This window comes from Microtus pennsylvanicus, chromosome 5 (genome assembly GCF_037038515.1).
Source record: "Microtus pennsylvanicus isolate mMicPen1 chromosome 5, mMicPen1.hap1, whole genome shotgun sequence".
In the NCBI taxonomy this organism is placed as follows: domain Eukaryota; kingdom Metazoa; phylum Chordata; class Mammalia; order Rodentia; family Cricetidae; genus Microtus; species Microtus pennsylvanicus.
Window position 1 is genome coordinate 82,977,389 of NC_134583.1, and position 14,924 is coordinate 82,992,312.

General features: G+C 46.0%; 1 protein-coding gene across 1 annotated transcript in view; it reads left to right on the forward strand.

Annotated features, from left to right (window-relative positions):
* Nucleotides 1-14,559: 14,559 nt before the first annotated feature.
* The window catches only part of Muc5b (mucin 5B, oligomeric mucus/gel-forming), a 31,438-nt gene continuing 31,073 nt past the window's right edge, over nt 14,560-14,924 (forward strand). Inside the window, exon 1 of the mRNA XM_075972797.1 lies at nt 14,560-14,629. Within this exon, the coding sequence (XP_075828912.1) occupies nt 14,560-14,629 (70 nt within the window). The remainder of the gene's footprint in view (nt 14,630-14,924) is intronic.

Sequence of the window (14,924 nt, forward strand, 5' to 3'; positions counted from 1 at the left end):
GGGACTGGGCAGAGAGAAGAGAGGGAGGGAGGGAGCGAGGGGAAACTGTAATCGACCTGGGAAAATTAATTAATTGATTAATTAATTTAAAAAACATCTATGAACAACTGTAACTTCCAACAATGTTAAAGAAAGAGAAGAAAAGGCACAGCAAACACTTGAAGGCAGAATTGGTTTTGTAGTCACCACATTCTTACAACATAAAATAACAAGGTTTAATGGAAATTGATTCAAGATGTGGCTTCTCCTAGGTCAAACATGCTCCAATGATGGCCTCATATCCGAGAGGATATGGGAAGTACAAATTGGATCCCATAGGTTAAGAAAAAGAGATCATGATGTTGGCAGTGGGTAGGGCTATGGGGTGGATTTGATGGAAGAGTGGGGAATAGATTGTATGTGTGTGTGAAATTCTCAAAGGGTTAACAAAAATATTACATGAGGATCATAAGGCCTATAAAGAAAGAAGGAAATTGAAAAAACACATAAGTTGACAGGAACCTTGGTTATTTTCAGATGCTGTGCTGGTAGACAAGGCTCTAGCAAAATGACCCTTCAGAAAACAGGGAGAAGTCAGGACTTTCTCAGACCAACAAACACTGAAGGATTGACTGCCACCAGACCCGCCCTGCAAGAAAAGCTACAGAGGTCCCCAGGTTGAAATAGGAGCCTTTAGACAGCAGCTCAGAGCTGGACCAAGAAATAAATATCATCTATGAAACTAAATATGTGGACAAGGACAAAAGCCGGTATTGTTATAATTTTGGGTTGTAACTCCATCACTCCATTTATGTTTTCAGCAGGCTTTAGAAGACAAAGACATAAAATAGTTATAAATCATTGAGTGCGCAAGGTTATAACGATAAAATTATAACACCAGCCACACAGGAGACAATGGGTAGAGTTTCCTGCAGTTCAAGTTAATTTGGCATTGATTTGAGATGATTACAGGAAACATACAAAAGGAGATGAGAAGGACGTCAGAGAGAGCCGCTTCAAAGTCCAACGAAACCCAAAGACTAGCAAACAGAATCAGGAGCAGAGAAGCTAGAAGACGACCAACATGGAAGAGGCGATTCCAACCTCTTTAATTTTTAAAAAGACTTAACTTTTATTCTCTCTTTCTCTCTACTTCTCACTCTCTCAGAGAGAGAGAGAGAGAGAGAGAGAGAGAGAGAGAGAGAGAGAGAGAGAGAGAGAGAGAGAGAGAGGGAGAGGGAGAGAGAATGCATGCACACACATATGCACCATACAAAGGGGCTCACAGAGGCCAGAGGAGGTATCAGAACCCCTGGAGCTGGAGTTACTCTCAGTTGCCAAGCAGTTATGTGGGTACTGGGAAAGGAACCTGGGACCTCTGCAGGGACAGCAAGTGCTCTCAACTGCTGAGCCACCTTTCCAGTCCCCAGAGAAAGAATCTTGAAAGAAGCTAGAGAGGAATGATTTATCATGTTCAAGGGATTCTCAGGAAAACCAGCAAAGGATTATCACCAAAATCCAGGGAGGCCAGAAAGATAGCCTCATTGGTAATTTTACCTTAAATGTGAATGCATTTAAACTCCAGGGATTCTCAGGAAAACCAGCAAAGGATTATCATCAGAATCCAGGAGGCCAGAAAGATATCCTCATTGGTAATTACCTTAAAAGTGAATGCATTTAAACTCCTCCTAGGCAGGCAGAGCCAGGCAGAATTGATTAAAAACTGCTGATCACAGCAGACGTGAAGGAAATCTCCAGGACCTTCATTTTAGTCCTAAAGATACAAGCATGCTGTGAGCGGTGCAATGGAAGAGACAGTTCTTACAAATCATGACCAAAGGAGGTTTGAGGGGTCACACAGCCACACAAGACAGTTTACACAAAATGTTCTCGTTTCCTTTTGGTTGCGATAAAACACTCTGGCCAAATGCAACTTGAGGAAGGAAGAGTTTACTTGGCTTAAACTTCCAGGTTACAGTCCACCATTGAGAGGAACCAGGGCAGGACCTCAAACAGCTTTCCAGGGAATGGTGAAACCACAGTGTGCTGGGCTCTCCTACATCAATCAATAATCAAGACAATCCCCAACAGACATGCCGATCACATCAATCTGATTCGGGCAATCTCTCAGTTGAGACTTCCTTCTCGGGTGACTAGGCTGTGTCAAGTTCACAACCGAAGCTAATTAGGAACAAAAGTTTATGTGAGACAAATAAAGAAATCGTGTGTTGACAAAAGCAATGACTCAGCAGAACTCAGTTGTGAACATGTATGCACCAAAGAACACGTGCAGCAAACCCGTAACATTGATGGAGAAATGGGGATGATGTCAGAAGATATCAATATCACACCTTCAAATAATAGGTTGATCAAGGACAGAGAATATCCAGAAAGACTCAAACAAGACCGTAAGCCTGGACGCAATGTGCACACACAGGATACTGCAGGCGCCACATTTTATGGCGGAACATTCTCCACAGCCTCTACTGGATATATTCGACACCTTTCTCATTGTCAGCTCAAATACCTGGCAAGACACAAGTAAGCTAAGGAAGGGTTTCTTTTAGCTGACAGTTGGAGGGTCATGGCAGCAGGAGGAGGAGAGATTGCTTAGTGGTGAAGAGCCACAGTGCTCTTGCAGAGGACCTGAGTTTGATTCCCAGCACCTACGTTGGGTGGCTCACCACTGCCCGCACCTTCAGTCTAGGGAATCTGATGCCCTCTTTTGGCCTCCACACCCACCTGCATTCATGTATACATATATGCATATATATGATTTTTAAATAACAATACAAGTAAATCTTCAAAAGAGATTGAAATCATACTAAGTATGTGTTCCAATCATAAAGGAATAAAATAACCAATAACTGAAGAAAAACCCGAATTGACAAATACGTAGAAATAAAAAATGCTTTTACAGATCTAGTAGGACATAGATCAATCACAAGGGAAACTGGACAATACTGAAAGCTAAATGAAAATAAAAGCACAACACAACACAACAACCCCAAACTCAACATTAGACAGAAGCAAGAGGAGAGAGGAGAGTCAGCAAGTCACAGCTGGTAAATGTGCTTGCCACCAAGCCTAAAAACCTCACTTCAATCCCTGGGACCCACATGGTGGAAAAGGAGAACCAGCTCCTGTAAGTCATCCTTTAAAAAGCAAAAAGGAAACAGAACATTGAGTGCTGTCGTTGGTTTTTGTTTGTTTGGGTTTTTTTTTGTTTTCTTTTGTTTTGTTTTGTTTTTTTCTCTCTGAGTGCCCACCACCCAGTTCCCACATAAATACACAGAGACTTATTCTTACTTATAAATGCCAGGCCTTAGCTTGGCTTCCTTCTAGCCAGCTTTTCTAACTTAGAGTACCCCGATTCTCTTTATCTACATTTTGCCTCTGGACTTTTCTTTATTCTACATTATCTTTCCTTCTCACTCTGTGACTAACAGTGTCACTGGCTGGTCAGCCCCAGGTGCCCTCGTTTCCTCTTATTCTTAATGCTCACTCCTTGCTATTTTTTCCCCTAGATTTCTTCTCCTATTTATTTTCTCTACCTGGCAGCCCCGCCGATCCCTCTCCTGCCTAGCTACTGGTCATTCAGCTCTTTTTTAGGCCAAACAGGTGTCTTAGGCAGGCAAAGTAACACAGTCTCACAGAGTTATACAAATGCAACAGAAAAGAACACAACACATCTTTGCATCATTAAACAAATGTTCCACAGCATAAACGAATGTAACACATCTTAAAATAATATTCCTCAACAGAGTGCCTGCACTAGAAAGAATAGTCCTACCTCAGAACCCAACCCTGGATTTTAAGGAGCCAAGGAAAGAAGAGGAAATGCAGCTGAAAACTAGCAAAGGGGAAGTGGCATTGGAAGTTAGAGCAGTGACCAACGGGGCAGAGCACAGACAATCACTGTGGAACCCTCAGGAGCAAAGCTGACTCTTCAGGAAGAACAGCAAGTCTCGGGTTAGATTAGCTACAGAGACGGGAGAGTAGACAAGCTACAAACTTAGGAAAAAGGGTTTGTTATCAACTTTACAGAGATAAAAAATGATAAAGAGAATATTCTGAACAATGTATGTGAGTTTGAGCTCGGCTTGGTCTACAAGAGCTAGTTCCAGGATAGACACCAAAGGTACACAGAGAAACCCTGTCTTGGAAAAAAAAAAGAAGACCTACAGAGACCAGAAGAGGCATTAGATCCTTTGGAATCAAAGTTACAAAGACTTGTGAGCTGTCATATGGATGCTGAGACCAGAACTCAGGTCCTCTACAAGAACACCAAGTACTCTTAAGCCCCGAGTCATCTCTCCAGTCCACTCCACTGATGAATCTTTTTTAAAAAGATTGTGTGTGTGTGTGTGTGTGTGTGTGTGTGTGTGAGAGAGAGAGAGAGAGAGAGAGAGAGAGAGAGAGAGAGAGAGATTTATGAGTGAGATGTAGTTGCGAGCTGACCTGTGTGGTTGCTGGGAACTGAACTACAGTCCTCTGCAAGAGTAGGACTCACTCTGAACTGCCGAGACCCCGAGTATCCCATTATGAATTTTGATGTAGAAAGTTTCCCCGTCATAATAACTAGCTAAGTGAATCCAGCAGGCCGTAACAACTACACAGTAGTGGCTTCACACCAGTGGACATCTGGGTGGTAATTACTGAGGTCAAATACCTGACAAGAAACCACGTAAGAAACAAAGGGTTTATTTTGGCTCATTGTTTGAAGATGCATTCCATCATGATGGGGAGGACATGAGAGCAGGCGTGTGACAAGGTTGGAAGGAGTGGGAGGGGGAGATGAGATGCTGATATTGCCGAATTAAATTGTCTACATGTATGAGATTCCCAAAGAATAACATTTAAAAGAAAAGGATTGTGCAGCATGACCAAGGGCTGCATTCATGGGATGCAAAGATGGTTGTGGATATGAGAAATCCACCAGGGAGATAAGGCACATCCACGGGATGAAGAACAGTCACTGCTGTCACCTCTACTGATACAGAAAAAAATTACAAAATTTCAAAACTACTTTATCATTTTTAACAACATTCTCAATGGAGTAGGAACTGGATGGAAAGGCTCAGACATAATAGAGATCATGTGTGAACTCCCCAGTTAACCTCATATTCAGGGCAACAAAAACCTCACCCAGCATTCACTTTTGTTTAGTGTTGTGTTTGAATTTCTTGACAGAGAAAGGTAAGAAAAAGAATTAAAAGTTACTGACTTGGAAAAGAAGAAGTGAGATTCCTCAGTGGATAGAAACATCACCACAGAGCCATTCAAGATGATAAAAGCAGAAGTTGGGTGCTATCAAAGAACAAGTAGAGAAGGAAATTGGAAAAAAAACAATTTTGAGGTTGCTTGGTGGTTAACAACACAAATTGTTCTTGCGAAGGACCCAGGTTCAATTTCCAGCACAGATGCGATGGCTCGCAATTGTCCGCAACTCCAGATCCAGGGGCTAACACACCTGATCTGGCATCCACGGCTCTGCATGCATACAAACACCCATACACATAAAAGAAACATCTTTAAAAAGTTTAATTTTTTTTATTTTCACAGCATCAATAAGAACAAAATATTTAGGGATGACTTTAATCGAGGAGGTAATACTGAGAGCACAGTGAGAGTAACTTGACACAGTGGAAACCGTTCACACTTGCAGATTTCAAGACAGTATTGACGGAATGTCGCTCAGAAGCTGCGATTCCATACCATCCCTAGCCAGGTTCCAATGCTGGGGACTGGAGAATGGCTCAAGGGTTAAAAGACTTGTTCTGCATGTGCTAGGGGCGTGTTTGAATCCCTAGTACCCACATACGCATTGGGCAGGAGTGATCTCTGGAGCAAGCTGGCCAACTAGACTACCTGTGGGGAGTTCTGGGCTCAACGAGAGACCATCGCTCGAGATATAAGCGGAGAACCATCAAGGAAGATCCTTGGCACCAACCGCTGGCCTCCACATGCACACACGTGTACCCCCGCACTTGCAAACATATATACACATACATGCACATCACACAATGGTATCTTTTTCATAAGTTGAAAAGCCACCCTAAATTCATATTGAATATCAGGAGACCCCAAGATGGTTCTATATATGTGAAAACGGTATATATATATATATTTAAAAATGAATAATATTAACAACCAAGACAGCATCTTGCCATCGTGGGGACAGACACATTGTCAAGGGCTAGAACTGAGCATTCAGAGGCAGGCTCTCATTGCCTGTTGATGGTTGATCTTTGTGCTAAGAACTCTAGGTCTTTTTGACAGATGGTGCAGGAAAAACTGGATGGATAGAAATAGACAGAAGCCAGAGAGTGAGGTTGGACCCTTACTTCTCATTAGTGGCACAATGACCTCCAAGTAGACCAAAGCATCAACATCAGAGCCAATAAGCCAATATTACAAAGTGCTTAGGAGAAAACAGAAAAACTTTTAAACCATTGAGTTTGGCAATGATTTATCCCACAGCTTTTTTGTTTTTGAGACAGGGTCTCTCTAAGTAGCCTGACTCACCTGGAACTCTATATATAGACCAGGCTGGCCTAGAACTCACAGAGATTCATTTATCCCTGCCATTTAAAAAAATGCACCACCATACCCATCTTGCACAGCATATTTATGTAAAGCAATGTTCTAAGCTTTGACTATTTTAAAATAAAGCATCGACAAACTCTAAAAACCATCAAAGATGTTCTATGTCTTGCAGTATCAAATGTTTAGCCAAGATGCAATTCTTCATGCAAAGACAAGCATACCCAGGCTGGAGGGACAGCTTAGTAGTTGGGAACACTTAACTGCTCTTCTAGAAGACCAGCGTTCATTTCCTACCACCTACACCAGAAGGCTCATAACCACCTTGTAACTTCAGCTTCAGAGAACTGGACCACTTATTTTGGTCTCTGAACACAACACACCTACACACACATATACACATGTGCACAAGCGCACACACACTCACATGCATGCATGCACACATGCATATGCATACCTACACAATTAAAATAAAATTAAATATTTGGTAAAAGCCAAAGCAATTCATCTCATTAGCATGTAAATTTGCTTTCATCTTTAATACATGATAAAATATGTTTACCCAGGAATTACTTTTAAATAAATTTCCTTATAGGTTATCATCAGTAATTATTTGATTTGTACCAATTTTATGTAGCCAATGCCACATATCACACAGGCATAAAGATTTCAGGAGCAAAGCCCAGGGAATGAAAAAAACAGAAAAGTCATATTTCATCAAAATTAATTCCTGATGCTTTTTTTCAGAAATGCTGCCTCATGTAGTCAAGCTGGCCTCAAACTCTCTATGTTTGAGGCTAGCCTTGAACTTCTGATCCTCCTGTCTCCAATTCCCAACGGCTGAGATTACAGGTGTGCACAGCCATATCTACTTCATGCGCTGTTGGGGATGGGCTCCAGGGCCTTCTGCATGCTGGGCAAGCATTCTACCAGCTGAAGCAGAGCCCCAGTGTGAAGTTGGTGGTTAAGAGCACTACCTGCTCTTGCAGAGGACCCGGGTCTTGTTCCCAGCATGCACATGGCAGCTCCCCAGTATATGCAACTCCAAATACAAGGATCTGGTGACTTTTCCAGCTTGCAAGAGTACTGCATGCTCATGATGCAGAGATATATATCCAGGCAAACTTTCATACACATAAAATAAAAATAAATCCTCCTTCGCCAAGTATGAAAAGATAAGCACAGAAGAGGAAGATGACTAATCACGTTAGATAAAGGATTAATACCTAGAATATGCAAAATATCGAGTAACAAAATCAACAACAATAGACAGTTGGGAGAAACAAAACCAGGAAGCCCAAGTTAATAATAGACAAAGGACACACACACACACATTTTCAAAGAAGGGGTATGATGGTCCAGTGAGTACATGGAAGGTTCTTACTGTCACCCACAGACGGGGAAATGTAAACGGAGTCACAGTGAGACACTACCTCACATCAACAAGGTGGCTGTTATCAGGGGGAATATTGGGGTACAGGGTTGGAAAAGTTACAGATAGGCTGGAGTCTCACACATGCCTGGTGGGAATTTAAGGTGGTACAACTGCAGACAAAAACAGTCAGTGGGGTTCTCACAGTTCAACAGAGAGACTATGCAAAATCATCCTACAGCCCAGCAACTCCCCCTTCTAGTCTTTATCCAAAGGACTAGAAAGTACTGATTTAGATACTTGGACATAAGCATCCATGGCAGTGTTGTTACTCAACAGACAAAGGCAAGAGCAGACCAAGCATGTCCCCACCACAGATGAACGGACAGGCAGGTGTGGACTAACACAATGGACTATTACTCAGCCTTAAAAAGGGAACAAATTCTAGCAATGCCACTGCATGGGCGAACTCAGAGGACATCAAACTCAGATAATTGAACCAGTCACAAGAGGACACATGCTGCACTCTCTTCTTCTGAGGCCTCCAGAGCATCAGGAGATGAAGGACGGTGTCTTAGGTTTTCTATTGCTGTGAAGAAACACCGTGGTATGGAAAATGGGGTGGCTTGCTTACAGTTTCAGAAGTTTGGCACATTATCATCGTCCTTGGGAATGTGGAGGCAGTCAGATGTGGTGTTGGGTCTGAGAGAGCTATATCTTGCAGGCAATATAGGAAGTCAACTAACACACTGGGCAGCATCCTGAGCATAGGAAACCTCAAAATCCACCCCTACAGTGTCACACTTCCTCCAACAAGGCCACACCTCCTAATTCCCTCATGAAATGATGGGTGCCAATTACATTCAAACTATCACGTTCCTGACCCCCATAAGCTTGTAACAATATCATAATGCAAGATGCATTTAGTTCAACTTTAAAAGTCCCCAGAGTCTATCACAGTTTCAATAATGCTTTAAAGTTCAAAGTTCAAAGTCTCTTCTGAGATTCATGCAATCTCTTAATTGTAATCACCTGAAAAAAATCAAAATCAAAAATGCAAATTACATACTTCCAACATATAATGGTACAGGATATATGTTTCCATTCCAAAATGTAGGACAGGGAGCATAGCGAGGAAATACTGGACCAAAGCAAGACTGAAAACCATCTGGGCAAACTCCAAATTCTGCATCTCCATGGCTGATGTCAAAATGCTCCTCAGATCTCCAGCTCTGTTCAGCTTTGTTGACTGCAACACCTTTCTTTCTCTTGGACTGGTTGAGCTCCCAGTTAGCAACTCCCCTTGACAGGTATCCCATGACTCTGGCATCTCTAACATCTTAGGTTCTCCAAGGCAATTCAGGCTTCAACTTCAAAGATTCACACAATGGCCTTTCTGTTAAGCCTCTATTCAGGGTCATCCCTGACACAGGCCTGGCCTCAATGGCTTTCTTTAGTCACAGAGGCAAATTCCAGAACCATGCAGCTGAAGCTGCCAAGTTCTGAAGCTCACTGGGGCTGGAACATGGACTCCTCGTTCAATTACAACTTCACCAACTTTTTGTCCTTCCCTGCCTAAGCTTGGCTGTTCAGTAGATCAGGCTTTCCTGAAACTCAGACATCTGCCAGCCTCTGCCTTCGTAGTGCTGGGTTTAAAAGTGTCCTCATCACACCCAGCTCTAAGCTTTTCTTTAGTTCCTTCCCACAATGTGGAAACTTAGTGGGTTCCCTGAGGTCACCGCTCCTTATATTCCAGTTCTTAATCCATTTATCTCCGTGAACAGAAACTTTACCTCCATTCCACTTCCTGATGCTCTTTTTTCCTGAAATTTTTCATTTTGTAATTTACCGTGCTCAGCTTGCCCCTTTTCATTATAAATCGTCATGAGAGTTATCACTAGTAATCACACAGCAGTGTCTATACTAGGTTATTTTATGCTTTTCTCTGCCAGTGGAATTCATCCAAAAATTTTCATTTTCGCCTCAGGCAGACTCTTCAAACAAAGGCAAAAGGCAGCCACTTTCCTCACCAAAATATCACAAGAATGGTCTCTAGGCAGCATACTGAAGTTCTTCTCCTAGGAAACCTCTTGAGTGAGCACACCACAATTTATCAATTCACACTCAACACCACAGTCTTCCATGTTCCTAATAGTATGACCCATTAAGCAGCACTTAAAGCTTTCAACTGCTTTTCTAATCCACAGTCCCAAAGTCCATATTATTCCAAACAAAAACATAGTCAGGCCTATCCCAGCAACACCCCAATCCTGCTACCAACTTCTGTCTTAGTTAGGGTTTCTATTCAGTGAAGAGGTGGTGTCTTTATAAAGAAAGCATTTTATTGGGGTGGCTCTCTTACAGAGGTTCAGCCCGTTACCATCACGACAGGGAGCACGGCAGCATGCAGGCAGTCACGTGCTGAGGCTGAGATTGCTACATCATACAAACAACAGGAAGTCAACTAACACACTTGGTGGTATCTTGAGCATAGGAAACCTCCAAGCCTGCCCCCACAGTGACACACTTCCTCCAACAAAGCCACACCTCCTAACAGTGTCACTCGCTATGAAATTATGGCAGCCAATGACATTCAGACTGCCACAGATGGGTTGTCACAGCCGGAGGAAGCGAGATGTGCTTTAGTTTGGGAAGATGGGAAGTTCTGGAGGAAGATGGTTTAGATGTCTTCACGGCACTGTAAATACACTTCATGCTCCTGGCTGTATGCTTAGGTGTGAGAAACGGGGGATTTTATGTTAGATCCATTTCACCTAACTCATATGGCATATAGTTCTACTTAAACATTCCTGTTGTTAATATCCTTAATTTCTCCAACTAGAGAAGAACCCTGAAGCCCCCCTGTTACCTGACCTGCCCATTTGTCTTGCTCCCTCACTCTGTGCGCCAGCCCTAGACACATTTTAAAGGCCCCCTACACCGGCCAGTCCCTGCTGGGGTCTTTGCCCTGCTGCTTGATCTCTGGTGTCCCCATCCTCTGGTCTCCAGGAGGCTGCCCATCACCCACCTGCCCTCCTAAAGCAGGGTGACCTTCTCTTGGCTCCTTTCTCAAACCGCCCAGCCTTGGTACAGGACTTAAAGGGACCCCATGAATCTTGTCATATCCCTGTCAGGGTCAGCACCAGCTCACAGCCAGATCATCAGTTAGAAGGGTACAGAGGGAAAGAGACCAGAAAGCAACTCTGTGAGGTCCATGGTGGAAGCCAGGGAGATCAAGGTCCTTGGAGGAGGCAGGGGGAGCCAGGCATGCTCGAGAAACCCGGATCCAGGGTTGGAAGTGCATACTGAGCCTTCCTCATGTGATGACGACTCAGAGGAGCAGGGTGCTAGAGTCAGGGTGACCTGTGTAACCTCCAGAGCTTCTCCAGTGTCACCACGCAGTGTCATGTCTGTGGTGACAGGCTAGAGTTTGGAGGCCATGAAAGCCATGTATTCTCCATCTGTTTCCTCTTGAAGACTGGTCTTGCTAGAAACCTCTGAATGTATTGGGTGCATGGGCCCAACAGTGCCCAAAACAAGAAGCACTGTTTCTAGGATGGGTCAACACAGGCTCTCTGTGGCCCTGGGGAATCTTTGTCCATAGGGACCATGTTCATCCCTGAGCTCTGTGTGACCCAGTGCAGTTCCCTTTGTCCTGGCTGGCCCTGGACTCGGAGACCAAGATGAAGGACAGGGTCCCGCCCCAGGCTCTGTGGTCAAAACCACAGAGCTGGTTCCTGGCATAGCTGAGGCACCCACACACACACACTCTGCACTCCAGGAGGCGGCTGGCCATCCGCTTGCTCCCCTCTCACCCCTGCCAAGCAGGAACAACCATATCCCTCCCATCCCTCTCCTCCCTGTCCACAGTTTCCAACTCCTTCAACTGTGAAGAGGTAAACTCGGAAGGCTGTGCAAACAGGCCGGGTGGCCACCACATCCGGGATGTCTCAACAACCACGACCCCAACAAGCTGTCACCCTCCGTCCCCAGAGATGTGCCCAGTGCCAGAACAAGGGAAGGACTTAGGTGGGAGCTGCAGCTCCCCCGGTGTGATGTGTGTATCTATTGGGCGCCTACTGTGTGCTGCTGTGGACACAAAGGCTACAGTGTTTTGTTTTCTTTTTTTCCGAGTGAGGATAGACAGGAGTTGGCAATGTCACCTGAGCCGGGGGTGGATGAGGCCCACTGGGCCCAGATCAGTGGACACAGGGTGCCAGGTCCTGGGCATGGGAGAGAAACCGGTAAGGTAGCCAGGGACACTCCAGAGATGGGAGTCTACGGGATTCTCCCTGTGAGACCAGCTCAACAGTGAATAAAGTGAAATTGAGCCCTAGCTGTTGTCCAGCCTGGGAGCAGGTAGGAAGGCCTAGAACAGGTTGCAGCAGAGGCCTAGGCAAGCCCCGACTGGCAACCACCTAGGAAGGGGACAGTCCACTCTGCAGACCATCCCTGGGTGTCCTTCGGCAGCACCATTTGGCAGTGGAAAGGGGAACTCGGCATGAAAGAGGACATTGCAGATCTGAAGGTCCTGATGCACAGCATTCAGAGCAAAGGTCCGATATGCAGTCCAGACCCAGCACCGGGTCTCTAAGCAGGAGCCATGGGCCCCACGTGCTGTACACATGCACTGGGCATTAAAGAAATTACATACAAAGATGAAAAACAGGGGCCAGCCTGGCAGCTAACCTGAGCACACCCAGGGACCTGGGGGCATCTGCCATGTCAGGAGAAAATGAGATCAGACTCGACATCATTATTGATGAAGTCCACATCGTATACTTTTATCCATGCTGATTAGGGTCAAGGACACAGCTTAGCGGCATGCACAGCCACCCACATCCACCTCTAGAACGTTCTATCTTCCCAGAAGACACCTTGTCCCCATTAAAGAGACACTCTTCAGCCTCCGGCATCCCAAATTTCTTTCTGTCTCTGCAACTTTGACAACTCTGGGGTCCTTCCAGAAGGGGAACCCTGCAGGATTCTCTCTTTACGGCCCGGAATCCTCAAGGTCCACCCAGGTTGTGGTGGGTATCAGAATGCCCCTCTTTGCTTGAGTCTGTATACGATTCCACTTCAGGGATTCGCCATTGCTTGCTCAGCCATTGTCCAAGCCATTGGGGCACCCCTGTTTTAGCAGCCGTGGATGGGGTCACTAGATGAGGGGTGACAGTATTAGTCACTGTTTTCTCTTTTTCTGGGGGTGTACCTCACGGTAGAACTGTTAGGCTATATAGCATTTCTAGTTTTCAACCTAAGCCCCACTTGGCTGCCCACTGACTGAGCGGGATTCCCACTTCACCCCATCCTCGCCAGCCCTACCTGTGTTCTGTTGCTTGATGGCAGCTGACCTCTCGGTGGTGAGACAGTTCAAGGCTTTTCCTGCGAACGATTCCCTTTCCCAACATTCCATCTCTAGGAATTTATCCTCAGAAAGATAAGTGCGGGGACAGTCAGGGAGGGACTTCCAGGATACTGAAGTCACTCGAACACCCGACACTCCCCCAGCCTGGTCCACCCCTAGGAACTTTCTCAGGCTGCTGTGATCTGGTGCGCATTGCTGGAGGCTGCACGGCTGAAAGAGAAGGGATGTAAACCCAGTCTGCGCATCTAACGGAAAAGCGGTGCTACGATATGAACATCCTGCTCTTTGCACAGCCTAGAAGTGGCATTGGTGGGTTTGTTCACGGTCAAGGAAAGGGCTCCCCCAAACCCTCAGGAAACCCAATCAACACAACTGAGAGAACTTAGCCTCTGGGACTCCCCTTCAGGGTGGGCGGTAGTGTCAGGAAAGTCCCAGTCATTCCCTCACTCCACTGTGCCCCCGAGGTTCACCAGTTCCACCAGCTGTGGCCCCAGGTAGGTCTTTTGTCAAGACCCAGGGTTAATAAGCCGCCCCTGGGAAGAGGTAGAGTTCACTAGGGGAAATCTGTGGCCTACGTTGGCCAAAATCAGTACAGGACCTCATTTTCATCACGTGCTTGAGCTCAGCAGCAGACAGGAGCCCAGAGATGCATCTTTTCTCAGAGTCGGTGAGGGGTTCCCTTCTCCCGGGACCCCGAGAAGCTACAGAGACTCTACCAGATCCATGGCCATCTGGAATGCAACCAGAATCCCAGTTTCCAGGCTGAGGGATACTCTTGAGGAGAAGGCCCACCCTCAAGCCTTGCCCATTCTTCAGGGACTCAGTGCCGATCACTTAGGGTCAGCTTCCTGAGCAAACACAAGGCAAGGCTGCCGACCTTCTAACCCTGATCCTTGTAGTGTCCAGGCTCCCACAGGAGCTGGCATAGGACTCCTGACCAAATACCAACTCCATATGCCCAGGACTTCAAATCCAGAGTAGCTAGCTCCACCCCCTGGCCAAGTGCTGGCCCTTCCCTGCCCTATCTACTCCCTCCCAATTCTCAGAAGCCGCAGGGGGTGGGGGCCCTCTGTCTGGTGGCACAAGGCTGCAAATCCTTCCTCCTGCACGGCCTCTTCCTGCCATAGCCCCTCCCCAAGAGCAAACACACGTGGCTGTGCAGGGAATAGACGGTGCCTTACCTGGCCTAGGAACTGGGCACTGGGCCAAGGTCTTCTGCTACATAAGTCCAGGCCCCCAGGGAGCAAGTGCCTTGTCTCAGTCCCTCCTGCCTGCCCTCTGCGCTGTCCCTAGGATGGGCAGCAGGAGCTGGAACTGGGCTCTGGTCTGGGCCTCTGTGGCCTTGTTCACGGTATGGCCAGCAGGTAAGGTCAAAGCCCCTTGCCCTCTAAAAACCATCTTCCCAGAGAAATGACTTCCACCTGGGGATTTTCCCTCCTGAAACGACAGGCATCTCCCACTGTCCCCGACACCGTGGTCCCAGGTCTTGTGGTTCTCTGGGCTCTGGATCCTATGTCCCACCCTCTAGCTCCGTCAGCAGCCTAAGGGCCTGGCTTTGATGGAGGTGTTTCGATGAAGTTAGGTGCTCTAAGCCTCAAGGTATGCACCCTCGTGGGTGAAAACCCCATGGCAGTCTTGGCTTTGGAGATGAAACAGGAC